The 27,988-nt window shown below is 42.1% G+C and overlaps 1 protein-coding gene across 3 annotated transcripts in view; it reads right to left on the bottom strand.

Moving 5' to 3' along the window:
* Positions 1 to 211: 211 nt before the first annotated feature.
* ALDH9A1 (aldehyde dehydrogenase 9 family member A1) overlaps positions 212 to 27,988 on the bottom strand; it is a 39,097-nt gene continuing 11,320 nt past the window's right edge. The window contains exons 1-12 of one of the 3 annotated variants that reach the window (XM_089516126.1): positions 24,398 to 24,415; positions 15,559 to 15,762; positions 12,525 to 12,670; positions 9,110 to 9,239; positions 8,349 to 8,483; positions 7,727 to 7,923; positions 6,829 to 6,969; positions 5,355 to 5,543; positions 3,812 to 3,899; positions 3,084 to 3,225; positions 2,653 to 2,765; positions 212 to 760 (exon numbers count right to left, since the gene is read on the bottom strand). In XM_089516126.1, coding sequence (XP_089372252.1) covers positions 666 to 760; positions 2,653 to 2,765; positions 3,084 to 3,225; positions 3,812 to 3,899; positions 5,355 to 5,543; positions 6,829 to 6,969; positions 7,727 to 7,923; positions 8,349 to 8,483; positions 9,110 to 9,239; positions 12,525 to 12,670; positions 15,559 to 15,739 — 1,557 coding nt within the window. In that variant the 5' untranslated portion in view covers positions 15,740 to 15,762; positions 24,398 to 24,415 and the 3' untranslated portion in view covers positions 212 to 665. Of the gene's footprint in view, positions 761 to 2,652; positions 2,766 to 3,083; positions 3,226 to 3,811; positions 3,900 to 5,354; positions 5,544 to 6,828; positions 6,970 to 7,726; positions 7,924 to 8,348; positions 8,484 to 9,109; positions 9,240 to 12,524; positions 12,671 to 15,558; positions 15,763 to 18,178; positions 18,339 to 24,397; positions 24,416 to 27,988 lie in introns of those variants that run through there. The other 2 variants (XM_089516124.1, XM_089516125.1) reach the window with 2 other exon arrangements.

Genomic DNA, 27,988 nt, shown 5'->3' with positions numbered 1-27,988 from the left:
GAGTTGATTTTCAAGATATGAGAAGGCAAGACTTACACATAGCCATCTTCAACAAAGATCTCTGTGACAGAGAAAACTGAATGTTTTGGAGTCTTGTCCCTCTTAAAACATAGACCACCTTACATAATTAAGTCAGTTTATGTCTCAGTATTTTCTCAGTCAATTCCACTAGATGCTCATACTCACCATGCAAGCCTTTATACAAGTAATAATCAATCCCAGCAATTTTATTTGCTTTAAAAATAGAGAGAGAAGTGCCCACTTAAAAAAGGTAGCATAGATACAATCATCTTTGTACCATATGTTCAGTTACTCGCCTACAACAGCAAGGTGTTAAGATGACAGTGGAAACAAAGAAAGGACCAGCAGGAACACTTGCAGTCGCCACCTCTAAAGGGAAGGAGGCAGTGTTAACATGCTGAGACTTTACCCTACTATTGTTAAGGTCAGGAAACTCACATTTGGAATTGTGAAAGACTGTCTGCAAGCTGTCTACCCAATGAGACATTTTGCCTTTCTGCACAATAAGATTTTTCAAGAGAAGAAAGAAACAGAATTCAAAATAAGAGGCAGACAGTAACACTGCCATACACTCAAGGTCATTTTCACAGTACATAGCACTTCACTTGGTTGCTAACTGGAAGCACTTGGCTGGACCAAAGTCACTAAAACACTGATTCAACACTGCCCATTTCCACACAGACAGTCTTCAGTTGGGTGTAATATTCAATTGCTGCTTCACCATTCTCTCGACCAAATCCTACAAAAGAAAGATACTTGTAATACAATTGCAATGACATGGTACTTTGTGAGGACGACTCTGAAATCTTGCATGGTAGTGCTCACATGACCAAATGGACCACGTGGCAATTAATACTTTAGGGCTGAAGGGCGGGGTATAAATACTGTAAATAAATAAATAAAACTGAAGCCAACATAATTGTTTCACTTTTAAATATCTGTGCTCGTTTCTGAAAGTGCTAGCCCTTCTGTTTGCAAAGGAAATTCAGTTGAAATTTAACTGATACAATATAAAGTACAAAAATATTTCATTGGTAAAAGAGTAAGAACCTGTTCACTTGTAGGTCTGTACAGACAGAACTTAAAAGTTAGCTAGTTCAGCCTTTTTCTCCTGCAGGGTAAGCATACAACTATTTAACTTCCACACTTACCATTTTAATGTTTAATTTTATAGCAATAGCAATTACATTTCCATACCGCTTATCAGTGTATTTAAGCACACCCGAAGCAGTTTACAATGTATAAGCTAATTGCGCCCAACCAGCTGGGTACTCATTTTAGTGACCTCAGAAAGATGCCAGGCTGAGTCAAGCTTGAGCCCTTTCGCTGGTATTGAACTCATAACCTTTTGGTTTATGAGTGAGTGGCTGCAGTATAGGCATTTAACCACTCTGCTACCAATTTTGTCCTTCCTTCCAATTTTTCAAGTAGGCTGTCTGCCTCGTTTATTGTTTCAATTCCCATTTATCTACTAAAAATTCATTCATCACACAATCCTATGCATGCCTAGTCAGAACTATGCTTTACTGACTTCAAAAGCACTTACTTCAGCTAAGCTTATGCAGGACTGCATTCTCAAAATCTTATTTGTTTTATACTGACTGACTTTTTAAAATCCAGTTTGGATTTTAAAGGGGATGGAAAATAATGGACCTGTGACATCATGGGGTAATCAAAGTAGTAAAGTACACAGCTATTTGCTGCCACCCACAGGATGAGTGAGTTTCATGGGTGCTTATGGAGGGAATAGTAGGCGTATTCAGGGTTTCTCAAGAACATGTTTAAGACTAAAACCAAGGACAGGAATGAAAGCATACACATAGGTTCTGCTCCCAACCTCCCTGGGCACAGAGATGAAAGTTAGACCTTCATATATGATCACATCATTCTGATGAGGGCTCTGAAACTGTAGAGAAAAAACTCCCAGAAGCAGCAACCCAACCTCTCATGCAAGCCCTATAACTGCATTCAGCTCAAAATGGTTAAGAGCTCTCTTCAGCAGGTGTTCAGGGACAGTGGGTTGCATATGGGTACTCAGGTTCATGTGTATATTCATGTTTCCATCCCCACATTTAACCCTTTCTGTGTTTACTGTAGATTTATAAAACACACTGCATTTCCACAGCAGTCTCACTGCTCAACTTCCCATAAGACAACTCTCAACCTCAGCCAGTCTATCCTTCCTCTTGCAGACTAAACCCCAATCCCCATAGCAGGAGAAGAAAAATCCATGGCTATGTCCAACATGATATAAAAGGGCTTCTATCCATGGAACTGGAAATTGCCTTTTCCTTCTTCTTCCTTGCAGCCTGCAAAATCAATTATGAAGGTACACTCGCAGTCCTCTGGAGATTTTCTGGGGTATAGTGGGAGAGGAGAATTCAATCTTTTAATAGTATCTGTTCTGCTAGTGAAAAGATACAATTTAATAAAGCTTGGCCTGTTTCAACTGAATTTAAAATTATGAGCTGTAAAGCCGAATTAAACTGCATCTAAATTCTTGAATAAGAGCAATTTTCCATTATGTTTTATGATTTCTGCTGCTCTCTTAACTCACAGCTCAAGCTTGACTAATGGTTCTAGGTTTATTTCCAATTATCACAGAAATATTGCAGCAATTGAGTGGGTTACCTGACATTTTGTATCCTCCAAAGGGAAGTTCCACAGGGCTGACATTGTAATTGTTGATGTAACACACTCCGGCCTGGAGACCTGCAGCTACTCTGTGAGCCCGCTGGATATCCCTGTGAAGCAGAAGAATGGGGTTAAGTACAGTAGTCTCTTGCTTAGCCCAGAATTCTTGTGGTGTACCATGAGCTCCAATTCCTATAAGACATGGTAGAGTTAGCCAGACACTGAGTGGCACACTTGCCACCATCTGGAGATGCCACTATATAATGATGCAAAGTGTGCAGCAAGTAATTCTCCATCATGTTCTGGGCAGATTTGATACTTCCAAGCTACAACTTTCACAGATGTCACACTGCAGAGAACATGTCAGTTGTTGTCCACTAGTTTCTCACCACTTTTCCTGAAGCCTTCCTTCCTTTTCTCAGTTTTACCTAGTAAAGACACCTGCTGCCAGTCCAAAACGGGTGTTGTTGGCCCTCTCCAGAACTTCTTCTTCTGTGTCAAAGGGCAGGATGGACATGACAGGGCCAAAAATCTCTTCTTTTACACATGTCATGTTGTCCTGACAGTTTCCTGGAACCAACAAAAGAATGGTTATTTAAATAGCCAGCTATTCTGAATTCACATAGTCCACTCCAACCATGGTTGTCCTATACATAAAGAAGATGGGATTTCAGAACTATCATTGCTGCTTTAGGTTGGTACAAACCAATGACCAAAAGCTTATGCATGTTTAAAAGGAACCAAGTCTTAGGCCCGAAACACATTGGCCAAAAGAGGTGGCTTCCAGACACTTTAGGGGTGTGGTGTTTACAAGACAGATGTCTCCGAAGTGGCTGGAAACTGCTCCAACACCACAAAATGGAGCCCAAAGCTGCCACTAAAAGAAGTTGGTTTAAACCAACTCCTGGCTGGCACAGATGGGAGTGTAGGTGGCAGCTGACTTTGGGATGACATTCATTTTTCATCAATCTCCATACCAAGGTGGGCCTAAGATAATCTATGTACTCTCTTATAACTTAAAATTATTATACCTGCTTCTATCCTCTGGGGCAACAGAGAATAAGCCTGCCCCTCCTCTCTGTGACCTCCCTTGAAGTATTTAAAGAGTGCAGCCTTGAGAATGTTTGAGAGTCAGACATCAATAAGCTATCCATACCTAGCACACAGGGAGACATGTAAAAGCCATCAGTCAGCTTGGGATCATCTGGTACATATGTGTTTCCTCCACACAGCACCTCTGCACCCTGCAAAACACAGCACAAAAGAAAGTAGACCCAGATAGTCATAACAGTGCATTTCACATGCATATAATCAACTAAAGTCTACTAGTAGACAGTTTCAGCCCAAGCCATAAAGGGACCAAAACTAGTATGGCCATAGCACAACATAATAACAGAGTAGAAGGGTCTCCATAAGCACCAGGCCATGAGTACCATATGAATGGCAATGAGTAGGTTGACTCTTTTCTTTTTGACATAGCATGCCATAAATGTTTGGAGTCACCTAGGCAACCACTCCATTCTGAAGTGCAAGATATTTATGAAAATTTGCTCCTGGCAGTGTATTACTAGAGAATACCACCTCCCTGCCTTTACTGTGGCCGCACATACCATTTCATGCACTGAGAAGGCTTACAATTAGAATAGCCAGCGAGTTTTTCCTTCCGATTTTGAACTGTTACTCGTGGCCAGGTAACAATTTGGGCCCAGCACACAGCTCAAACTCGCTTCTCTAATTAGGTCCCAATTAGAAACTGATTTCAGTCCAGCCTTCATAGGGGTCTTTTGCAACCCGCAGCATTATTCATTCTTGCGACAAGCAAGTCTAAGGATTGTGCAAGCAAAAGCTGCAATAAATGGCTAAGTGTCCACTATGGAATGCAGCTAAGGTATAAAGTCCTTAAATGTGGACAGGTGAGGCACTCCAAGTTCTTGGGGCTTTTCTCTTATCAGGAGTCTGTAACCCCTAAAACCCGTGACAAAGTCAAGCTACAGTGGAATAGCCTTCAAGCAGGATCCAAAACCACCAAGAGTGTAAGTAGTAGATTAGCAGCATTTTCACCAATGAACTCAGGCTTTGACTCACTAGTGCTTCTTTCTAAACAGTTTTGTACTATGCCACATAGAATCATAGAATTGGAAGAAACCACAAGGGCCATCCATTCCAACCCCCTGCCATGCAGGAACTCTCAGTCAAAGCATACCCGACAGATGGCCATCCAGCTTCTGCTTAAAGACCTCCAAGGAAGGAGACTCCACCACACTCCGAGGGAGTATGTTCCACTGTCAAACAGCTCTTACTGTCAGGAAATTCCTCCTGACGTTAAGGTGGAATCTCTTTTCCTGTAGCTTGCATCCATTGTTCCAGGTCCTATTCTCTGGAGCAGCAGAAAACAAGCTTGCTCCATCCTCAATATGACATCCCTTTAAATATTTAAACAGGGCTATCATATAATCTCTTAACCATCTCTTCTCAAGGCTAAACATACCCAGTTCCCTAAATCTATCTTCATAAGGCATGGTTTCTGGACCCTTCACCATTTTGGTCACCCTCCTTTGGAGATGCTCCAGTTTCTCAACATCCTTTTTGAATTGTAGACCTTGATTTTACTATTAAAGTACCTGTATGACACTTTTCTAGTTTACATTGGAAGGGTCACTGCCAAGCCTCTACTATCTGATCCAGCCCAGTATACTCACTTGGTCCTTTGCTTGTTTAACAAAGCTGAGCACCTTCTCCAGGTGGGGCCGGTTGATAAGTGCCCCCATCCTTGTGTCTTCCATCAGAGGATCACCAATTTTGATTTTCTGGGTCTCTTTCACAACTTCTTTGGTGAAGGCATTCAGGATTTCACGTTGCACAAACACTCGAGTACCATTGCAGCAAACCTAAGGCAGAGAATCAGGTCTGAAAAGGTGCCCAAGCTGTGCCAATCAAATGTCACAAGGTAAGATAAATCCTGCAGCATCATCTTATAAGTGCATTGAGATACAGGGACCTAAACAACAACTGACTGATCTATCCTCCTCACCCAGGACACAATAGGGGAGGGAGGGAGATTTCTTGACGAGCAGGGAAATACAACTGAAAGCTAAATCAGGAATGAATATCTGGCATTCCAGGTAAGAAAAGAACCTCAAACCATCAACTAGAGTTTATTGAAGTTCAATTCAATGTCTAGAGGGCCACACACTTTTCTAAATGAAATAATTGCCAAAATACTTCTTAAGGATATTTTGAGACAATCCTTCATTTAACTAGGCAGGGCAGACAAGTCAGTTCAGTTCAGGTTTTTATTTTTTTTGTCTTAGGGACTGTCTAGGGACTGCATGAAATGCCCTCCTCTCAAGAAACTCCACATCCCACCCCAGGAAGTGGTCAAAAGTATATATTTAATTTTGAAATATGAGCAGTGTACAGGGTATAACATCACGCAGGATACTGCATGATAAGGTGAGCTTCTGACACTAATCCCAGCTTCTGCTAACTTAGCAATTCGAAAGCATGCAAATGCAAGTAGATAAATAGGTACCACTTCGGTGGGAAGGTAACAGTGTTCGCTGCAGTCATGCTGGCCACATGACCACCAGAGCAGTCCTTGGACAACGCTGGGTCTTTGGCTTAGTAAAGGAGATAAGCACCGCCCCCTACAGTTGCTTATAACTAGACATTCAATGTGTGTGTGTGCATGGGAGGTGGGAGGAACCTATTTAAAAGGTAGATTGCTGATCCAAGAAGCTTCTAGCAGCTGGCACAATTTAACAGCACCAGCATCACCCTGGTTTTTATTTTGCCAAAAGTAGCACTCCAGGTAAACTGAAGGGATCATGGTCCACAAAAATAGTTTGGGCAGCCTGGGAACATGCACCAATAATAATAATAATTTACTGAGCAAAAAAGTCAAAACAATCTTGTGTAGCCTCCTCAGAAGCCAGCCCATATGTCTGCTCAGAGAGCTCCAGGTTCAAGAAAGGTGTTTACAGTAAGCTCTGTCCCTTATGGCAGGATCAGATTAGCATCATTTAAGAAAACACTGCACTGTGGTGATTCTGCACACATGACACAGCAGCTTTCTTGTTCAAAGCCTAAAGAATACTGCCACTAAACTCCAAACTGGCTTTTTCCAATGACTTAAGCAAGTTCTCAGTTTTTTGTCTCTCAGGAGCTGCCTACCTGGCCTTGGGAGAGAAAATTGGCCATGAGCGCTCCTTTCACAGCATTCTCCAAGGAACAGTCAGAGAAGATGATGAGGGGGGACTTGCCCCCTAACTCCAGAGTAACTGGTTTGATTCCTTTAGCTGCCAACTCCATAATCTATTAAAGCAAAAGACAGGATGAGGGAAATTGGCAAGAAGATAAAGTCTATCATAGCTCCATAGAATTTCCAGATAAAGGTAAAAGGCCAGTCTTAGTGGGACTCCATGTTAGTGTTTTCCCTTCAAAAGAGACTTTCTGCTCATCAAACAGAATTCAATCAATATATCCTAGGCATTTCTAAGCATAGAATAGCTTCACATAAACAAAGTTTTCCGGTTTTGCATACATCACACAGTAAACAGATTTTGTGTAATGATAGTTTAATTACCACTCAAGGTGCAATTTCTCCTTGCTTTCTAACATCTTGGAATCCAATGTGGATTCCAAGGACAAGTTACAGAACTATCATGAAGCAATTTGTGCTTCCCCAGGGAATGAATGCAAACATAATATGACATAGTGTACAGATATTTATTATGTATAAATAAACCAAGTTTGCTTAATCTTGGTTCCTTTCTTCTAACTTTCCTCTAACAATCTACAAACCTATAGATGTCAGTTATGCACTCAAGGATTGGAATGTAGCGACTTGAATGGACATACATTTACATGATCAGTCCCTGGCTCCACTCAAACTGCCACCTCCCTTCAAGGGTACAAAACCCCTCATGAATTTACCTTATCATAGAAAATATATGTTCTATAATGGATCAATGAGTCAAAGGTATGGTACTTAGTGGCAATCAGATCTCTTAGGAAGCCATTTAAATGCTAAACTTTACTGTTCATTAATGCCAACGTTATTATCTTGTACCTTGATGCCTGTTGGCACACTCCCAGTAAAAGAGACCTTGGCCACATTTGGGTGCTGAATCAGAAACTGGCCTGTGGCAGCTCCACCTTGCACCACGTTGAAAAGTCCCTTGGGAACACCAGCCTCATTGTAGATTTCTGCCAGCATCAGAACAGACACTGGGGTGAAGGGAGAAGGCTTGAAAACCATGGCATTACCTAGGAGACCCAATACAGAAAGATAAGCAGAAGGGGAGAGGATGTGCATTATCCCTGCCTAAAAGTTTGCAATGGAAAAGGAGGAGGCTTCAAGGGTTAAAAAACCCCATCTCAATCATGACAAATCAGTAAAGGCTGTCAATAAACAAAGGTAGAATTAGGGATCACCTAGCCACATGCTCAACCAGCCAGAGGAAATAAAACACAACCAAGTCACTGCTAGCCCCCATGTGCTTCTTTCCTCCCTAATCTTCCTTTTAAATTTTCCTTACCTCCAAAGTAATAAGCAATAGAACATTAAGAGTTATTATTCTCTACTCCATTCTTCACACACCCAGTGAAAAAGGGTAGCAATAAGAGCTTCACAACAATAATCTACATTTGGGGAATAATTTCCACTTCTCAAGCAAGAACATTTCTTTTACCACAGGCTAAAGCAGGAGCTGACTTCGTGCAGGCAATCTGAAAAGGGTAATTCCAAGCCCCTATCCCAACGCATACTCCAAGAGGCTCTCTTCTGGTATACCCAAAGGATCCTCGAGGGAGCTGAATGTGCTGACCTAGATCACAAAAGAAAAAGGAAAAAGAAAAAAAAGGAAAAGAAAAGCATGAGTAGGAAAGATCAGACTTTTAATAAGTGATTCAAAAGAAGAATGTGCATACTTTGCATATTACAGTTACAACAGGTATACAACATAAAGGACAATGATGTCATTGTATGTTGGTACCTGTATACAACTTGTATCACACAGTGGCCTTTACAGATAGCAAACATATTGGTCCACAAACAAAAGTTGAAGAACTTATAGAAAACCTGTAACATCTCAAATACAAATATACCTCCTTTCTGGGGCTCTTTCCATGACTAAGATCCAAAACACACTGCAGAAATAATCCAGTTTGAGACTGTTTTAACTGCCCTGGTTCAGTGCAAGGAAATCCTAGGAATTGTAGTTTATTGTGGCCCAGAGCGCTCTAACAGAGAAGGCAAAATGTCTCACAAAACTACAGTTCCCAGAACTCCCTAGCAATGAGCTGGGCTGGTCTCAAACTGGATTATTTCTGCAGTGTGTTTTGGACCCAAGATATTTACTCACATTTATATTTCTGTACTCTACCAAGGAGACAACCTGGGAAGAATGATAGTTCCAGAACAAAGAAAACAACAAACCCAGAGTGCACTCACCTGCCATGGAAGCAGCTAGACCTGCATAGTACTGCAGAGTCTGCCAAGCTACATCAATGTCCACTAGGGCTTCAAAGACAGATTTCCCATTATTGATTGTTTCCATGGTAGCAATTTCTTCCCTCCGTTCCTAGAATCCCAACACAGAACACATTAAACTGACTGGTATGGATGGAAATGCTATGTAGCTGAAGGAACTAGCCAAAACAGCTTCAGCTTTGGGAATTTTGGGAATTTGCACTACACTTGGCCAGTTACACAGATTCTTTTTTCAATAATAATCTCAGTCCTGAGTTGTCCCCCTCCTCATTATTCCAAGTATTAGCAGAGTGGTTTTCTCTTACCAGCATCTGATTAAAAAAAAAAAGCTTATGCACATATATTAAAATACATCAGAGACACATACATTAAGATACATTATGAAGTGATGGTGTACCATTTTTGGACATTTGACTGTCTCATGTGAGTAGAGAGAGCCAGAGACATGTTCTCTAACAATACCCTCCCCACACATTTAGTGTGCTAAACTGACAGTAACTGCATAATATCATGTAACTGGAAACCCGGATATTGTAGAGCTTATGATCACATGTTATTGTGTCCAAGTGAATGTGTTTTTATTTATTTATTATATCTATTTTGTCCCAAGAGCGATGCTATGGACTTTGGGTGTAGTAAGGTCTCTGGCTCCCGGGAACACAGCCTGAACAAAAGACTTGTCCACAAATTTCTTACGTTTTCAAAGCTTTACTGGTTATAACACAAAAACATGAAACTGATCTCATTTTTCTCAATAGTCCTTCTTAAATACTTTGCTCTCTCTTCTTGGTGGGTTTTATCTTTCTTCTTCTTCTTCTGTGGACTTATCTTTGTCAAAGGAAAATACTCTCTCCAGGTCTGACTTGGCTGAATTCTTACTACACACCGAAACTAAATAGAGGGAGACAGCATAAGACCCTGGGATTTCCCACAATCCTTGTCTTTCTTAAAGCTGTAGATCTCTATTTTCCCTCCTAAACTGATACACAGAAAGCCTAATCTAATCTCAACTAAATATATGTCTCAAGAGCATCAAAGATGCTCTGGAGTAATGACAATATCCCACCTTGCTTTCAGCATGGGACCCTAGGCAATTTGCATCATGTTAAAGACAAAATCGAATAAAATACCTATTTGATACAATTTTAAAAAAAACCCAGTTATCTTTAAAGACACTATTTACAACAGTTAAAATGCACTGGAACATAGTCAAAAGATGAAAGTATAATATACCCCATTAAAAAGACCCTTCTGCCACAGTATTTTATATACTGTCTAGAAAAGCACTGATTGAAAGGACAAGAATGCATTACCTACCACTGTGCACATATAATAAATATCAACATATAACATCTAGCATGCTAGATTAGCATTTTAACTGTTTAAGGAATCACTACTGATTTACCAGTGGAGGCTATCACTTTGATGCACACTTGTAAGGGCAAAATGATTATGAGTGTCTGTATAGCGCAACTAATGGCACAGGAGCACCTGCTGTCCATCCTTTCTTAAGTTGAGGGCCCCAGGATGTCTTTCCAAACTTGGAATTCTATGGATACACTTCAGGCCATTAAGTAGTTTGGGAGTTTCCTAGATGCTCATTCTGAAGTACTCACAGGTGTCCAAGCTCCCTTTCTCCCTCACTTACCTACATTTGTCCTTACATTTTTCTAGACTACATCAAGAGATCTGAGCATACTTAAGGGCATGGGTTCACATTAGGTGAGGCATGATTCCAGCAGACAGTGCTCACCAGGCATTTCCTATCTTATTTTTGCAGTACCAACTTAAGAGTCCATCTTACAGATTCAAATTGAGGAGCACCACAGCATCCCTGGAACCACCCAATGGGACACCAGTAAAGTTTTTGTTCAGTTACAGCAAATTCCAACTCCACTCCTATGGTGGATGGCCCCCTCCTGCTTGAACACATGTCACCATGGCTCTCTACCACAAAACACTCAGAGAAGAAATATAAGCTGAGCCCTATACTGGTGATGGAGTTGTATCTATCAGCCTTCATCACATTTCCTCTGATAGTAATAAGCTCTGTTCAATAGTAAAGAAGTTCACCATTATATTCTCCAATGAACACCACTGGGCCTCCTTCGGGCATAGTGCTATGCAAGAGCAAGCAGATAAAACTTCTGTGGAATCAGGCGAGTTGCAAGAACCAAGAGTAATCTATCTGTGGCACAGTAAGAGTTTTTGTGCCTTGCCAACAGAGATCCAACACACACAGCAAGTGAGGATTATACATATTTGACTTGTACAAACACAGTAGCCATGACTGGAATAATGCTGGACAAGAGGGAGGCTTCTGTCACTCAAACACTCCAATACCCCTATGGGAAACTGGACTGGATGCTGTTTCCATCTCCTTTCAGGTTCTGATTACAAAGTGTTTATGAGAGGTATTCCTGCACAGTGTGTGGGCACCACCAGCAGTACTACATAGCACCCTACAAAGAAAGGCTAGAATACTTGTTACTTTTTCGTGTACAGAAAAGATGACCCAGGACAGAAAGACAACATATTACAGACCCTCTCATGCAGTAAAAGAATCTAAGTCATCCAAAAAACTTTACTAGTACAAGATGCAGAATGGGGGAATGGAGGGGAGACTTTTAAAAACCATGCATAATTTAACTCATGTAGTATTTTGTATAAGACCTGGTAAAGGCCATTAGCTTAGATGGCTTTAAGAGTTTTCTAATAATTCATGGTGGATAGCTCCATTAATAGCTAAGTCATGCTGGTTATAAGAAACCTCCAATTCAAAAAGTGTGTAGTACTGACTAATGCTTGGAGGCAACAGCTATGGCTTTTATAGGTTTCTCAGGGGCACCTGGTTGGTCACAATAGGAAATGGTAGGTGACCTTTGGTTTGATACAACATGGACCATCTTATGTCCTTATGCTTATAATTTAGCTGCAGAAAACAGGCAGGACTGCAAATGTAATCCAAAGTCTTCAAACTATGTGCTAAACATGTGGCCTTCACCAGCAGTATGACAAGACTATGAAGAGAAGAACATCCCAAGGCTGTTGATGCATGCTCTGAGCAAAGGTTACTTAGTTTATCTGAACATGATAGTAGGTTAGTGATTAACATGTTACCTTTAAGAATCCAGATCTTTGGCTGCCAAATGAAATTAATTGCCCTGCCACAACCACTCCTTTACTCAAAGATCTCCTCCTCTTCTCTGAAAACCGCAAAGGAGTCAGGGGCGAAAAGAGTTTGTGATAATCACAAGAAATAGTTTGCTTTTAAGCCAAGCCAAAAATTCAAAGTCCTTCTGGCTGCAGTGATAGCTCTGCAAGCAGCCTTTGCCTCAGAAGATTCTGAGCCAATTCATACTCTTTTGTCACATACCCGGATAATCCTGGCAGCCTCCAGTAGGACAGTACTCCGTTCCATGCCCGATTTCTGGCTCCATATTTTAAAGGCAGCCTGTGCACTCTGCACAGCAAGAGCTACTTCCTTAGCTCCAGAGAAGCGAAACTTGCCGATAACTCTGCCTGGAAAAGATTAAATAAATTTAAGTATCATATGCTTAACTAGCAATCTCTACTACAATGACTGTATAGAAGAAAAGTCCACATGAACTCTGGTCTTTAAACAAGTGCAATTCTTAATAGTGTACAGTGCGTCCACGTTATACGCGGGCATGCTTTACATGGACTTGAGAGTACGCGCTCAAGCCATGGGCAACATGCAGGGTGCAAGGGGAGGCGCATCCCATTCAAATGAATGGGGTGCGTGCCCGTGGTGCCCCGCGTGCTCCCACGCCACTGCACACAAGCCCTATTCAAATGAATGGGGCTCAAGCATACATGTAATTAGCCTTACGCTGGGGGGGAGGGGGGTCCCGCTGTATTTACATTTCCAACCTCTCTCAGAGGTTACATCCCTTAAATATGAAAGCTACAATGCAGAAAAAGAAGGAATGTTGCTATATCCAAAAGAGATGTTGCTATATCCAAAACTATGCACACCAAAACAATTCAAATTATTTATCAAGATAAAAGTAAATTCTACAACTTGTAGAGCAAGTACATTTATATGATTTATCTCAATGAGCATTCCTTAGTCTGTATTTTTGTTTTATTAATCAATTCTTAATTCCTCTGGCAGTTGAAATTTGAATAGCTTTTTACACTAAAACAGGAGTGGGCAGACTTCAGATTAGTGGGATCTACTTTGTCTTTGGATCTACATGTAGTAGATATGTTCAAAAATTCAAACACAGTTTGAAGCAGCACCACACATATTATAGGAATCTGGAACATGAGAAGCATGAGCCAGGGAAGCTAGACAAAGTAAAAAAGGAAATGGAACATATGAACATAGCAATACTGGGGGTAAGTGAGCTAAAATGGATAGGAATTGATCAATTTGACTCAGACAACTACACAGTGTTTTACTCAGGAAATGAAAAGACATGAAGAAACTGGGTGGCTTTCATACTAAAAGGAGATATGTCAAAGGCAGTCAAAGAGTACAATCCAAAATCAGACTGAATCATCTCAATAACATCCCATGGAAAACCTATAACTATCACCATAATTCATGTTTATGCACTTACAACCGAGGCAGAGGAGGAAGAAATTGAGAGATTCTACAAAGGAATCCAGGTAGAAACTGTTAACACACCACCAGAGGGCATCAAGCCAACCACAGGCAGTTTAGTCAACTTGGCTTCTAGGGAGAGTTCAGGCTTGATTTGATTGTCTTTTTGGCTGTCTACGGTATCTTCAGCACTCTTTTCCAGCACCACATCTCAAATGAATTAATTTTCTTCCCACCTGCTTTCTTCACTATCCAGCTTTCACATCCATATGTGGTAATGGGGAATACAATAGAATGGATGATTCTAATTTTAGTGTTTAGTTGTGTATCCTTACTCTTTAGGATTTTGTTTGGTTCTTTCACGGCTGCCCTTCCCATTCCTAATCTTCTTCTGATTTCTTGACTGCAGTCTCCAATCTGATTAGAGTTTGATCCAAGCTATGGGAAATCTTTAGTTATTTCAATTTCCTCATTATCTAGGTTGAATTGATGTACATCCTCCATAGTCATTATTTTTGTTTTCTTTATGTTTAACATTAGGCCTGCTTTTATGTTTTCCTCTTTGACTTTCTTTAATGACTGTTCCATTTATGTGATGCTTTCCTCTAGTTCAGTGGTCCCCAAACTGCACCATTTAAGAAATTTTGGACTTCAGCTCCCAGAAGCCTCAGCCATGTTGACAAATAGTCTGGGATTGTGGGAGCAACATTAGATTCAAAGGAAGGAGGTGTGAAACTTGGAGGAAGGAACATCAACAATTTAAGATATACAGATGACACCATATTAGTACCAGAATATAGCAAAAAAATAGAATGTTTCCTGAAGGTGAAGGAAGAAAGTGCAAAGGCATTTTGGCAGCTGAACTTAAATAATAATAATAATAATAATAATAATAATAATAATAGGCGCACAGATGATTTCCACAACTTTAATGTAGATGATAAAGACATTGAAATAGTTCAAGATTTTCCATTTCATGGCTGAGTCATTAATCAGAATGTAGACGGCAGCCAAGACATCAGAAAACTAGGACATGGAAGGACAGCTATGAAATATCACTGAATGATAAAGTAGGATTATCTGTGCCATCATATTTCTTGTTTCTATGTATGGTTGTGAAAGCTCAACAGTGAAAAAGTTGACAGAAAGAAAATAAAATCATTTGAAATGTAGTGCTGAGGAAGAGTTCTACAGATACCGTGGACTGCTAAAAAGACAAATAAATGGGTCCCAGACCAAATCAAGCTTGAACTCTCTCCCTAAAAACCAAGATAATTAAACTGAGATTGTCATACTTTGGACATATCATGACAAGACATGACTTACTAGAAAAGATAATGCTGCTTGGTAAGGTAGTAGGCAGCAGGAAAGACAGCACTCCAGACTATGATGGGAGCTCACTCCATCATGTAGTGCTTGGGCCTCAAAGTACCAACTTTCTGCCCTATACTATTGTAATATTTAGTATTTCTGACCTTTACTATTACTAATATTTGCATATTTTGCATACTGCTTCTCAGCCAAGGTTTTCATTTATCAGCAGACTATGTTCAAGGTCTTGTTATACAGGTATAAAATCACTACCACAAGTGCAAATAAATTACTTCAAATGGCAGCAGATATGTATTTTTGCTCCCATTCTTTGAGGTTAGAATTAATTTAAGTCAGGAAATCGTTTATGAGTGATATAAATGCTACCTAAATGGCATTAGCACCAGATTAACATGATACAAAGGAAACCATACAGTACATTCCCAAATCAGCTCTTGCTTAACCCTGATAGGAAGAAATCACTTGAATTCCAGGGCTCCAGAACATCACCCCAGAAGATACCTACCAGTTGCTGGCTCGTATGCATCCTCCATGTGGTCCCCATCTGCTGGCTCAGTTCGGGTACCCTCTCGATAGTTGAGGGCTTCCTGCAGCTGAAATGTACCAGTGACAGTGCTCATTGCAGCACAACGGAGTAGACGAGGGACGCCACGTAGAAGAAACAAGACGTTGGGACTGAAAAGCATCCGACTGGCATGCAGGCACACAGCTGCATAGGAAAGAAGGAATACAGTACTTTGTGATGCACATAACCAAGTGTGTATGTATGTGCCTTCAAACCACCTATCAATTTAAAGAGGCTACCTGAATTTCATAGGGTTTTCTTAGGCAAAGAATACAGTGAGTCTTTGGTATCTGCTGGTTTGGTTCCCGGACCCCCCGTGGATAACAAAATCCATGGATGCACAGGTCCCATTATATACAATGGCATAGTAAAAAGATGTCCCTTATATAAAATTGCAAACTCAAAGTTTGCCAATGACCTTAATAGATTAGAAAGCTGGGCCAAAGCTAACAAAATGAATTTCAACAGGGAGAAATGTAAGGGCGGAAAAATGAAATGCACAGATATAGGATGGGGGATACCTGGCTGAATGAAACTATGTGTGAAAGGGATCTGGGAGTCCAACTAGACCACAAGTTGAACATGAGTCAACAGTGCGATGCGGCAGCTAACAAGGCCAATGTGATTCTAAGCTGCATCAATAGAAGTATAGTGTCTAGATCAAGGGTAGTAATAGTGCCACTCTATTCTGCTCTGGTCAGGCCCCACCTGGAATATTGTGTCCAGTTCTGGGCACCAAAATTTAAAAAGGATGTGGAGAAATTGGAGCGTGTCCAAAAGAGAGCGACTAAAATGGTGAAGGGTCTGGAAGCCATGCCCTATGAGGAATGACTTAGGAAGCTGGGGATGTTTAGCCTGGAGAAGAGAAGGTTAAGGGGTGATATGATGGCCCTGTTTAAATACTTGAAGGGATGTCATACTGAGGAGGGAGCTAACTTGTTTTCTGCTGCTCCAGAGACTAGGACCTGGAGCAATGGATGCAAGCTGCAGGAAAAGGGATTTCACCTCAACATTAGGAAGAACTTCCTGACAGTAAGGGCTGTTTGACAGTGAAACACACTCCTTCCTCAGAGTGTAGTGGGGTCTCCTTCCCTGGAGGTCTTTAAACAGAGGCTGGATGGCCATCTGTCAGGGATGGCAAGGAAAGATTGGGCTCCATCCACACTACAGAAATAATCTGGTTTGACACAACCATGGCTCCATGCTAGGGAATTATAGGAACTGTAGTTAGTTGTGACACCAAAGCCAAGCTCTGAAAGGACCCCCTGAGAGGATATCAAAGCTGTGGTGCCTCAAGCAATTGCTATTCCCAGAATTCCTTAGCATTGAGCTGTGGCCGTTAAAGTGGTATCTAACAGGATTATTTCTGCAGTGCAGATGCAGCTCCAGAGGCGGTTCTGCCATCTCCTCCCTCCGAAAAACACCCCACACGGCAACTGGTATTATTCCCTGGTGGTCCCTTCATCCGAGTCCTACTTACTTACTTAGTAATACAGTTCTCCCTCCATATTCGCTAGGGTTAGGGGAACAAGACCCCCGTGAATATGGAAAAACCGCACATAACAAAAACACTATTTTTACCTAAGAGGACACCTCTCTAGGAATCTCTAGGTCCTCCAGTGCAACCCTGTGGTCAATGTCCAACATACACTGACCATAGAATGGCACTGGAGTAGCTACAAATGGTCTTTCAGTGCAGCCTTTAGTTAAAGTTGAGCACAGAGTTGCACTGGAGGACCTAGACAGTCCTAGAGAGAACGTATTAATGAAGTCCGTGAATAATCAAATCCGCAAATGTCAAAGCCGCAAATATGGCGGGATGACTGTGTTTCATTTCTATGCTGCCTTTCTCCTAGAGAGGGGCTCAAGGCGGCTCAGAAATAAAACCATTTTAAAACTTTGCAATTTAAAAAACAACAACACAAAACCAACTCACTATATATATATATATATATGTATGTATGTATGTATGTATACACACACACACACACACACACACACACAGTGAGATAGGTCCTAAAGACTGCAGAAACAATCCAGTCTGAGCTTGCTTTAACTGCCCTGGGTCAGTGGCAGGGAATTCTGGGAACTGTAGTCCTGTATCAGAGGGAAAGAGAGGCCTCAGAAAGAGAGAGAGAGAGAGAGCTCTCTGGGCGTGAACCCTTCCCCTCCGCCATTCCCTTCTCCTCAGTGCCTGGGGGCAGGGCCCCCTCTAAGTAACCATCTAGAAGCCTTTCTGGCTGAAGAGCGGTGCATACATGCCCCAAATGAATGCATGAACAGTTCTGTGACTAGAGACTGAGCCTTCTTCTCTGTCAGAAAGAGCCCTGGCGCCACAATAAACTACACTTCCCAGGATTCCCTAGCACTGAGCCAGGGCTCAAAAGGGATCGTTTCCTGCAATGTTTTGGGCCCTAGATTTGTCGAAAGCCTAACTAAAGCAGACTGGGGCTCCCTTGAGGGACTCTGGGGTCTCGACTAAGAGAGAGGAGGAGGAGAAGCTCCAGGGTCGGGCCTACATGCCCTTAGCTCCTCGCTCTCCCGCCCCAGGCCCACTCACTCTCCTGCTGCCGCCGCCTCCTCCGCAGCCTTGCTCCTTCTCGGCCTTCGGACCCTGCTCCCCTCTCAGCCTTTTCTGAAGGCCGGCCCCGCCTCCTGCTAACTAGGCCCAGGCAGCCAGGCCTCCTCCTGGCTCCCTGCCCCCCAACCAGCCCCATTGGGCGGCTAGGGACCCTCCCCGCCTGCCTCCCCAGCCCTGAGGGGGCCTGGCTGGGGAAGGAGTTAGCGCCGGCGCCAGGATGGATTCCCTCCCTGGTCAACAACATCCACCTTTTCCCCCTCAGCCTGCTTTGGAGGGAAGAGGCTGGCATGGCAGCTGTAGTTCTGCATCCACATTGGAGAAATAGCCCGGGGTTGCCATAATTGTCCACTAAAACCCAGGATAAAATGTAGGACAAATTCGAGACCAAACTGTAGGACACCTGCAGGACAAAACTCAGCCCAAAATGTAGGACATTTAAGGTCCTCCATTTTTCTTAAACGTCCTACATTTTGGGCTGAGTTTTGTCCTGCAGGTGTCCTACAGTTTGGTCTCGAATTTGTCCTACATTTTGTCCCTGGTAATGGTGGACAATCCTCCCTCAGTCCCCTCAGCCTGCTTTGGAGGGAAGAGGCTGGCATGGCAGCTGTAGTTCTGCATCCACATTGGAGAAATAACCCAGTTTGGCACCACTTTTAACTCTTTTTCTGGCTCAAGGCTATGGAATTCTGGGAGTTGGAGTTGGCTGTGGGCTGGATATCTTTAACATTTTATTAACTATATAAAATACAAAATTAAAATAAAATACAAAAAGGCTATCCACTTGTTACACTGTTATAACCACAAATGTCCTGTTAGGCTACAACACTTTTATACCGCCTAATCAGTGGGTTAGGCTTTTATGATGTCCTCTATGAGCGAGGAGGACACCTTGATGTGTAATTTGACTAAGACAAAGGTCAATGTTTTCTATATGGCTCCATTTCAGGGCCAGATGTCCTCCTTTTCCACTTTCTGCCCAGGAAAAACTTGAAAGTGTCCTCCATTTTGAGCAGGATTAAGAGGCATGGGTTAACATTTAGATTAGTGTTTTTAGCTTTTTATTTGGTCACGTCCTACATTTCCCCCTCAAAGGTCTTATATTTTGCGGTGCCTTGTCCTCCTTTACACTTGGGACATCTGGTCACCCTGGCTATACTGCCCCTCTGTAAATAATTACCAAGGTGTTTTACAAAATTAAAATAACAACAACAATAATAATAACATTTATTTGTATACCGCTATTCCTATACAGATCACCGCGGTTTCCAACACAGAAGTACAATAAAGACAATAATACAATAATATCCCATAGTGTGCAAACCCATCCCCCATAGAATAAAAAAAGCCACATATGAACTAAAACCAAACTATATAACAACAATAACAACAGATTAAAACCAATTAAAAACCATACAATAGCTGGATTGAACCATATACATCATTGAAGGGCGATTAAGATGACAATTAATGCTCATGGGGGAAAGCCTGGCGAAATAGGAAGGTCTTCAAATTCCTCTTTAACACGCCTAGGGAGGTGACAGTGCGGAGCTCATTGGGCAAACATTGTTTTGCCCAATGAGCCTTAAGATTGTTAAAATGCAGTCATTAAATAACATGGAATTATCAAAGAAGAGCCACAAGACGATCGGATTTCCAGTAACAACACAAACCCACCAAACAGTGATGGAGATACCTTTATTGAGTCAACCCAAATGCACAATATACATGTTTCAAGCTTTTGAAGCACCACTGGCTTCTTCATCAGGAAAGGTGTTATAAACCAAACAGGAGAGGGGGGAGGAAGATGTTATTCATAGGCCTGCATTTTGCTGTTTCTGTCCTTAGTTAAGATTGTATAGAAGGGAAAATCTTGCGGACGGGCCCCTGCTCCTTCTGGCCATGTGGCAACTGGGAGATTCTCAAAATCTAAGGCCTGTTACAGACTGCCAAAATAAAGCTGCTTGGGGTCTCTTTGGAGGTATGCTATTTAAATGATGCATGGGTCCTAAGAGTCCGGAGGTCGCGCCAAAGCCACACTCCATTCCTAAGCACTGGAGTGCAGCTTCGGTGCAGCTTCCGGATTCTTAGGATGCAGGCATCATTTAAACAGCATACCTCCAAAGAGACCCGAAGCAGCTTTATTTTGGCAGTCTGTAACAGGCCTAAGATCCATTAAACGATCAGACAGTGACAGTTCACCTGGTGCAAAAATTGCTGGTGTGACATGATGGGACCAATGTTTGGAAAAATGACATTTTGGACTGAAAGCCTAGAATCTACCATCCAGCATAAACTTTACTGGTTCAGGGATTCTGGGAATTGTTTTTAAAACTCGTTTTCATTTTAAAACTTCCAGGATCCGGGGTAAGACTAACAACGTGTTAGATTTCTAATCCCAAATCTTCATACAAACTAAGGGCTGCAGCAAAAGTCAGAAGTATTCAATTGCCTTCTGACTCTCCCAAACCAGAACCCAGCACTGTTTTGCATGTAGAAGACCCATACTCAGTTGACTTGCAGAGAGTCAAATTGCATTTCTAGATGTTTGAAAACAAAATAAAAAGTGTTTTGTACATAAAATAAGGCAAGTTAGAACAAGAGTCTCTGTTTTACTACCCTTTCAGTGCTGAAGCTAACTCTTGGTTTTTTTCCATTGTTTCCTCAGGGCTAGGGTTGCCATAAGTCAGGACCTCCAAACCGGGACAAATGTAGGGCAGTATTTTCAAATGTAGGACAAGTTTTCTACAAAATGGAGGACATGCGAAAAAAATTGATGATTTTTTAAAAAATGTTAATATAAATGCATGTTTCTTAGGCATGATCAAAATGGAGGACATTTTGGCATTATTCCTAGACAGATGGCAGAAAGGTACTTCCCTTTCTGGCCAACCCCCCCTCCCCCATTCCAAAACACACACGAAGCACATTTGGGCATTTGCAAACTGACTCACACAGCTAGGTCTTTGGAGGATGATGATGATGATGATGATGATGATGATGATAATAATAATAATAAACATGGAAGGTCCCTTTGCAAACTGACTCACACAGCTAGGTCTTTGGATGATGATGATGATGATGATGATGATGATGATAATAATAAACATGGAAGGTCCCTTTGCAAACTGACTCACACTGGGGGAAGCCGAAAACATCCCCCCCTGGCCCAGAGGCGTACCTTTGGTCCTCTCCTCTGCCGCTTTTGCTGCTGCTGCTGCGGCTGCTTCGGCGGGGGCTGCCCGCTGCCCTCCTCTGCCCGCCGCCTCAGTCCCTCACCGGCCCATGTGGCGGGCAGGAAGTAAACAGAGGAGAGCTCCTCCTCTTTAACCTGGGTGGCCAATGGGGTCAGAGAGCTGGAACAGCCCCGCCCCCTGCCAGCAGACACAGACTCCTGAAGCAGTGGGCAGGCTGTTCCGCTATTGGCCAGCCTGCCAGCCAATAGGAGGTGCTCCAGCCTCCGACAGAGCCCTATGCGCGCCCGCGCAGAACTGTGACTGTGGACGCGCGGGGCACAGGGCCCGGCTTGCGGAGCCGAACCACGGCGGCGGCTAAGGCCGCGTTGGTGGCGGCGACGACGACCAGAGGAGCAGCCACAGCAGGCCACACAGCGACAGATGCATTGGTGGTGGCGGCAGTGGCGGCCGCAAGAGCGGCCAAAGGCCCCGCCACAGCAGCACCATAACAAAGCCCAGGAGCGGGGCAAACCCGGGACAAACGCCAAACCGTGGCATGACCATGCAGACGGTCCAAAAGCGGGAAATTCCCGCCCCCTGCCGGGTTATGGCAACCCTACTCAGGGCAGATTTCCCTTTTGCTCCAGGGAACAGCAACAACCAAACCAGCATTTCAGAAAAGTCCAGAAAGCAGACAGCAGACGTGAGAGACGTGTTATTAGAACTCTATGGCTGTTACTATATGGCCATTTGCTCAACAGGAGCATGGTTGCTCACTTGATCGTTAGTTCCAAATTACTTGTTTGTATGTTAATAACTCCACCGTGGCATTGTTTTTCTGTGGTGGTAGGACTGTTTGCACCTATCAAGCTAAATGTGCCAAACAGCTGATGAAGAGACTCCCAGGTCAAAATTATGTATTTATTTATTATTTATATTCCACCTTTCCCCAAAACTGGGACTCTGAGCAGATTAAAACATTAAAGACAGTACAATTAAAAACACAGAAAAGTGTCACATTAAAACAGAATTAAAATTATTACAATATTAAAACAGATTGCATATAAAAGAATAAAATATAGTTTAAAAGATAAATGTGTTTAAAATACATTTAAAAGAATACAACACCCAGTCTGTTCTTTAAAAACCATCTGTTTTAAAAGCCTGTCTGTACAGGTAGGTCTTAGCCTGCCAGTGGTCTCCCTATGAAAGGAATTCCACAATCTAGGGGCAGCCATAGAAAATGCCTCTTGCAGCCCCACCAATCATGTTTGTTATGGGGATGAGACTAAGGGAAGGGCCTCTCCTGAGGATCTCAGAGTCGACAGCAAGATGCTATCTGCCAAATAGCCTGTACCTGAGCCATATAGGGCTTTACAGGTCAGAACCAGCACTTTGAATTGTGTCTGGGGAAAAACTGGGAACCAGTGAAGCTCTTTCAACAGAGGCACTGTGTGGTCTTTGTAACCTGCCCCAGTTAACAGCCTGGCTGCAGCTCTTTGGACAAGTTGCAGTTTCTAAACACTCTTAAAGGCAGCCCCACATAGGGTGCGTTACAGTAGTCCAAACAGGATGTAACCAAGGCATGTACCACTGGCCATATCCGACATCTCAAGGAATGGGCACAGTTGTCACATAACTTTTAAATGTACAAAAGGCTCTCAAAAAACATCTAGGGGTAGCCGCATTGGCCATATAGCAAATCCAATAACATCCAAACAATGATATTGGGTTAACCAAAATGCACAATTACATGTTGCAAGGTCATACTGGCTTCTTCATCAGGCAAACAGGAGAAAGAAATTGAAGATGTTAGTCATAGGCCTGCATTTTGTGTTTCTGGTCTTAGTTCAGATAGTAGGGAAGGCTATCTGCAAGCTGGCACCTCCCCCTTTGGCCATGCGATCACTGGTGGATTTTCAAATTCAAGGAAATTTAATGTCGATTTGCAATTCAAAGAAGATGTTTCCTTGGAATCGAGCGTGTCTCCTTGCTTTGTGAAGCCACAGGCTCCTATGTAGGTAGAGAACACTTTATTGAATTTATCTTGCAACTGCAAGATATAAACCACATACTGTAAATAGATGAACTCAAGGTTATAATGGGAAAGTGCATGGCAGGGAAGCATATAACCAAATCTCCTGTGGATCCAGCTACTAGATCAGCTGTCCCAGAATATAATCATCCTTCGCATGTTTCACAAGATACTATGGCGCGGGACAGACTGCACGTAAATGGCGTCCTGATAGCAGCCTAATTTTCTCCAGAGGGAAGCCGCAGCTGCCAATCCGCATGGCTTCCCTACGGAGGAAAAAAACTGGAAAAACGGGGGGTTTTTTGAGCTGCAGGAGTGGCATAACCAGTGTGCCACTGGTGCACTGGTTATGTAAGCGCCATGCGGCACTTATGTAACAATGGCAGCACCTGTGTAGACAGGGCGCTGCCATTGTTACGTCGCCTGCACATACTAGGGTTAGGGACCGTGCAGTTGCCACACGGTCTCTAACCCCGGCACCGGTACACCGCTTATTGGCAGTATGTACCGCGCCTATGTCTAGAGATGAGCTAATACTACAGTGACATAGGATTTTGCTCCTGTTTGCAATTAATCCTCTTAATGAAGGCAGATGGTAGAACAGACAAGCTGTTCTATACTCCTTATCACAATTTCTATGAAGAACTTATCAAAATTTCCTGGCTTCCCAGTTGGTGTGGTTTTATAAGAATAATACCGTACTGACTTTCAGACATTCTACTCTTCCTACATTGATTTTTAAATTTAAAAAAATTCTGAGGGGATTTCAAATTAATCCCATACGTGTTTTTCACAATAGTTGTTTATGGCTTCTGTTAAACTTTAGGAGGAAACAAAGCCTACAAGGTAGGCTGGCACAAATTACAGAGTCCATACCAGCATTTATTTACCCAGCAGACTATCTTATCAGCCCCAAGGTCAGTACTAGACAAGCTCTGGAGATACAGTACTTTTGATTTAATAATAGGAAAGATAGAGAAATCAGCTGACCCAATGGAGGATGAAGAAGAACTTGCTCAGATGTTTGGCACTCTCCCTGGTAAGGAACAAAAAAAAAATCTTATGTAAATTAGAGGCAATCATTATCATTAATGAACAAATTTGGATTTGTGATGACCACGAAATTGAGGATATAGCACACATTTTGTTTAGATGTAATCTGTACCAACAGGAAAGAGACCAATACCTTGATCCCTATATTAAACGAACAATATTCTGGGATACTCACATCAGAATATCATACTTTATGAGTGGAATTCAAAAATATTTATTGCCACAGCTCGGTTCCTTCACAAAGCATCACTGTCGAGATCTAGATATGTGGGGATGATTGGTGTTAACTGTAAGGGTGATGAAGAGATTTGACATATGATGATGGATGTTTTATGTTATTTCTACCTCCCATTTTAATTCTATTTTACTTCCCATGGTAACTATTTTACACATTTCTGTTCAATTGTGTAAACACTTTTATTCTTACCTGTTTATTTGTATATCTTTCAGTACATATTGTATGTTTTTTAGATTTGTATAGTCTGTATACCTGTGCATGTTTAGGCTATTCATACGGATATATATTATATTGTGGTTATTGCACTTAGTGCACTATATTAACATTTTATATATGTGTGTGTGTGGCATTGCTTGTATTACTATATTTTGAGTATTTTGAAACGGCCCTCGGGCTATTCAATAAATTTGTTTGTTTGATAAGAGGAAGTCAAAACAGTGCTTCAGTCAGTGACTGCTTCAATGGAGTCTCTTATTCCACACCGCCCCCTAACTACTCTCCAATTATAACTCTACCAAGTACACGCTGAATATTTAATATCACTAAAGAATAAAAAATGGTGCTGTAGCTCAAGAAGTCCATCTGCAACATCACCTGAACATAAGCAGACAATAAGATATTCAACTTACAGTATGTTATTGAAGATTTGATCATAGTGCCAGAGGATGAAAACCCAGCTTCAGTAATAAGAGAGACTGCAAATCAACATATTCAGGACTTCAATGCAGGGTCATCAAAGAGCATCTGGACATCTGACACAGGTTGCTCTAGAGTAGCAATTGGTAATGAAGGATCTGGGGATCACAATGTCCCTGGTGCTTCTCAAGAAGTGTTTACATTAATACCTTTGTCTGCCCAAACTGAATGACATTCAGCAAATGTTACTTCGCCTACTTTCATTTCATGGAACATTGCAGGGTGGAAATCCAGAATTGGAGACCGATCATTCTTAGCATATGTCTCCAGATATGATCTAGTTTTCCTTCAGGAAATGTAATATGCTGATGGTCTTTCTGTAGAAGGGTACAGAGTAACTATGGTAAATTCTATGCTGGATGCAGGAAGCGGGAGGCTTTGTGGGGACTAGGTATCTTAATATCTATGTCACGTCATGCACAAGTAATTCATCTACACTAATTAGAGCAGTATGCCCTGGCAATTTTGCTTCAATTCAATAAGAACCAACCCCATGTATGATTCCACCATTTCCCAGCCCTCAATTTACACTGCGGCGGAGAAACAAAACACCAGGCCTGATGTGATTGCGATGGGTAGGCAAGTAAAAGCAACCCTAGAGTGAGTCGGCTATCTTGCCCCAGGCCTGTAGAACTAAGCTCAGGGCACGGTAGCAGGGAAAGAGGGAAGGCAAAGCAGTCACTTAAGAAGATTTGGAAGAAGTTCTACCATCCACTCTGTCCAAGATGGGTTAATTTGTTAAATTTAGCCCTGCAACAGACTCCCTGGGACTCACAGTTTAGCCATAATTTTGCAGTTCTCAAGAGGTTTCATTCCGAGATCCATATTCAATCCTGTGAGTGATTTCATATTCTCCTACTCTAAAGTCTAAGGCTTCGCTAACTGGCCAGTTCTTTAAAACATCTCTGCCACTTCATTTATCTTATCTTTCAAGGGTAAGGTGGCTTCTCACTAAGCTGGAGTATGTCCAAAGGAGGGCGACTAAAATGGCTTCTGGAAACCATGTTCTATGAGGAGCGAAGGTTAAGAGGTGATATGATAGCCCTGTTTAAATATTTGAAGGGATGTCATATTGAAGATGGAGCAAGCTTGTTTTCTGCTGCTCCAGAGAATAAGACCTGCAACAATGGATGCAAGCTACAGGAAAAGAGATTCCACCTCCCATCAGAATTTCCTGACAGTAAGAGCTGTTAGACAGTGGAATACACTCCCTTGGAGTGTAGTGGAGTCTCTTTCTTTGGAAGTCTTTAAACAGAGGCTGGATGGTCATCTGTCAGGGGTGCTTTGATTCTGTATTCCTGTATGGCAGGGGGTTGGACTGGATGGCCCTTGGGGTTTCTTCCAACTCTGTGATTCTATGTTTCTATATGTCTCTTCTGATTAACTGACCTGCCATTGATTTGAAGTTTCACTTGCAATTTCAGCCACATTTTCCGCTACTTTGACATTGCTATTTTGCTGTTTAAGACTCTTTTTGAGGTTTTATTTCTTTAAAATGTCTCTGAATGCCCATTGTTTAGGTGTTAACTGCTTCACATTGGGATAGCTACAATTTCTCCATTCAGAATAAGAGAGATTCCATGAAATTATGAAGATGTTTATCAATTTTTGTGCTGGTGAAGCAGAAGTTTTGTTTAATCTGTCATTAACTCCCACAGGCAATTTCTCAGTTCTGCAAACATGTAGAGTTGCCTGTGGTGATTCAATGCATTCTCTATGTATGGCCCACAAAAGACTATTCCTTATAACATCACATGTTCCAAAGCGGGTTTGTATTACCATTGTCTGAAATAAAACACTGTACAGGTTTTATGGGAGGAAAGTAAACCTATCTCCAAGTCTCTGACATGAATAACTACAGTAGTTTCCTGAGTCTGCCTGAATAATGACATATATCAATATATAAATAGTAATTTATATATTCAGAGACTCCTGCATACAGCTGGCCCGCCACATTTGCAGCTTTGACTTTTGCAGATTTAAATATTTGTGGTTTGGATTAATATGTTCACTCTAGGGATCTCTAGGTCTTCCGGCGCAACTCTGCCAGACGTTAACCATGGAGTTGTGCAGGAGAAACTAGAGGTTCCTAGAGAAGACACTGCTCAAGACATTTGTAGATCCTCTAGTTGCACCTGGAGATTCCTAGAACGGTGTTCTGTATTGTAAAAAGAATAGTGGTTCTTTAATTTGCGGTTTTCCCATATTCATGGGGGTCCTTCACCGCTAACCCAGCAAATGTAGAGGGACCACTGTACTTGCATATTTTGTTGTAATCCTTCACTTATGTTTAGCAAAATCCTTTGGCCTTCTGTCTAGCAAATAAAAACGAATAATAGCACTGTAACCACTAGATGGTGACAGATACCAGAGGTCTGGGTAGTTACTGCTTGAAAGATGATTTCATGCAGATATACAGACATATCTCAATTAACAAAGCCTCTGGGAAAGTTCTTAAAAAGTCGTTTTACATCTCCCTATTCTCTCTTTCCTCCCTGTTCTCTGTTTATCTGGGGCCGGGGGGGGGGGGGGTTGGTAGCAAAATCACCCTTCGGAGGCTGGTGAAAAACAAAGCCTTGGTGTTGGGCTGCTGT

Source organism: Sceloporus occidentalis, unplaced genomic scaffold, assembly GCF_023333645.1.
Source record: "Sceloporus occidentalis isolate IW3139 unplaced genomic scaffold, rSceOcc1.0.p SCAF_3, whole genome shotgun sequence".
In the NCBI taxonomy this organism is placed as follows: domain Eukaryota; kingdom Metazoa; phylum Chordata; class Lepidosauria; order Squamata; family Phrynosomatidae; genus Sceloporus; species Sceloporus occidentalis.
The sequence above is the reverse complement of the archived record's forward strand: the minus strand, read 5'-3'. Positions and strand labels throughout refer to the sequence as shown.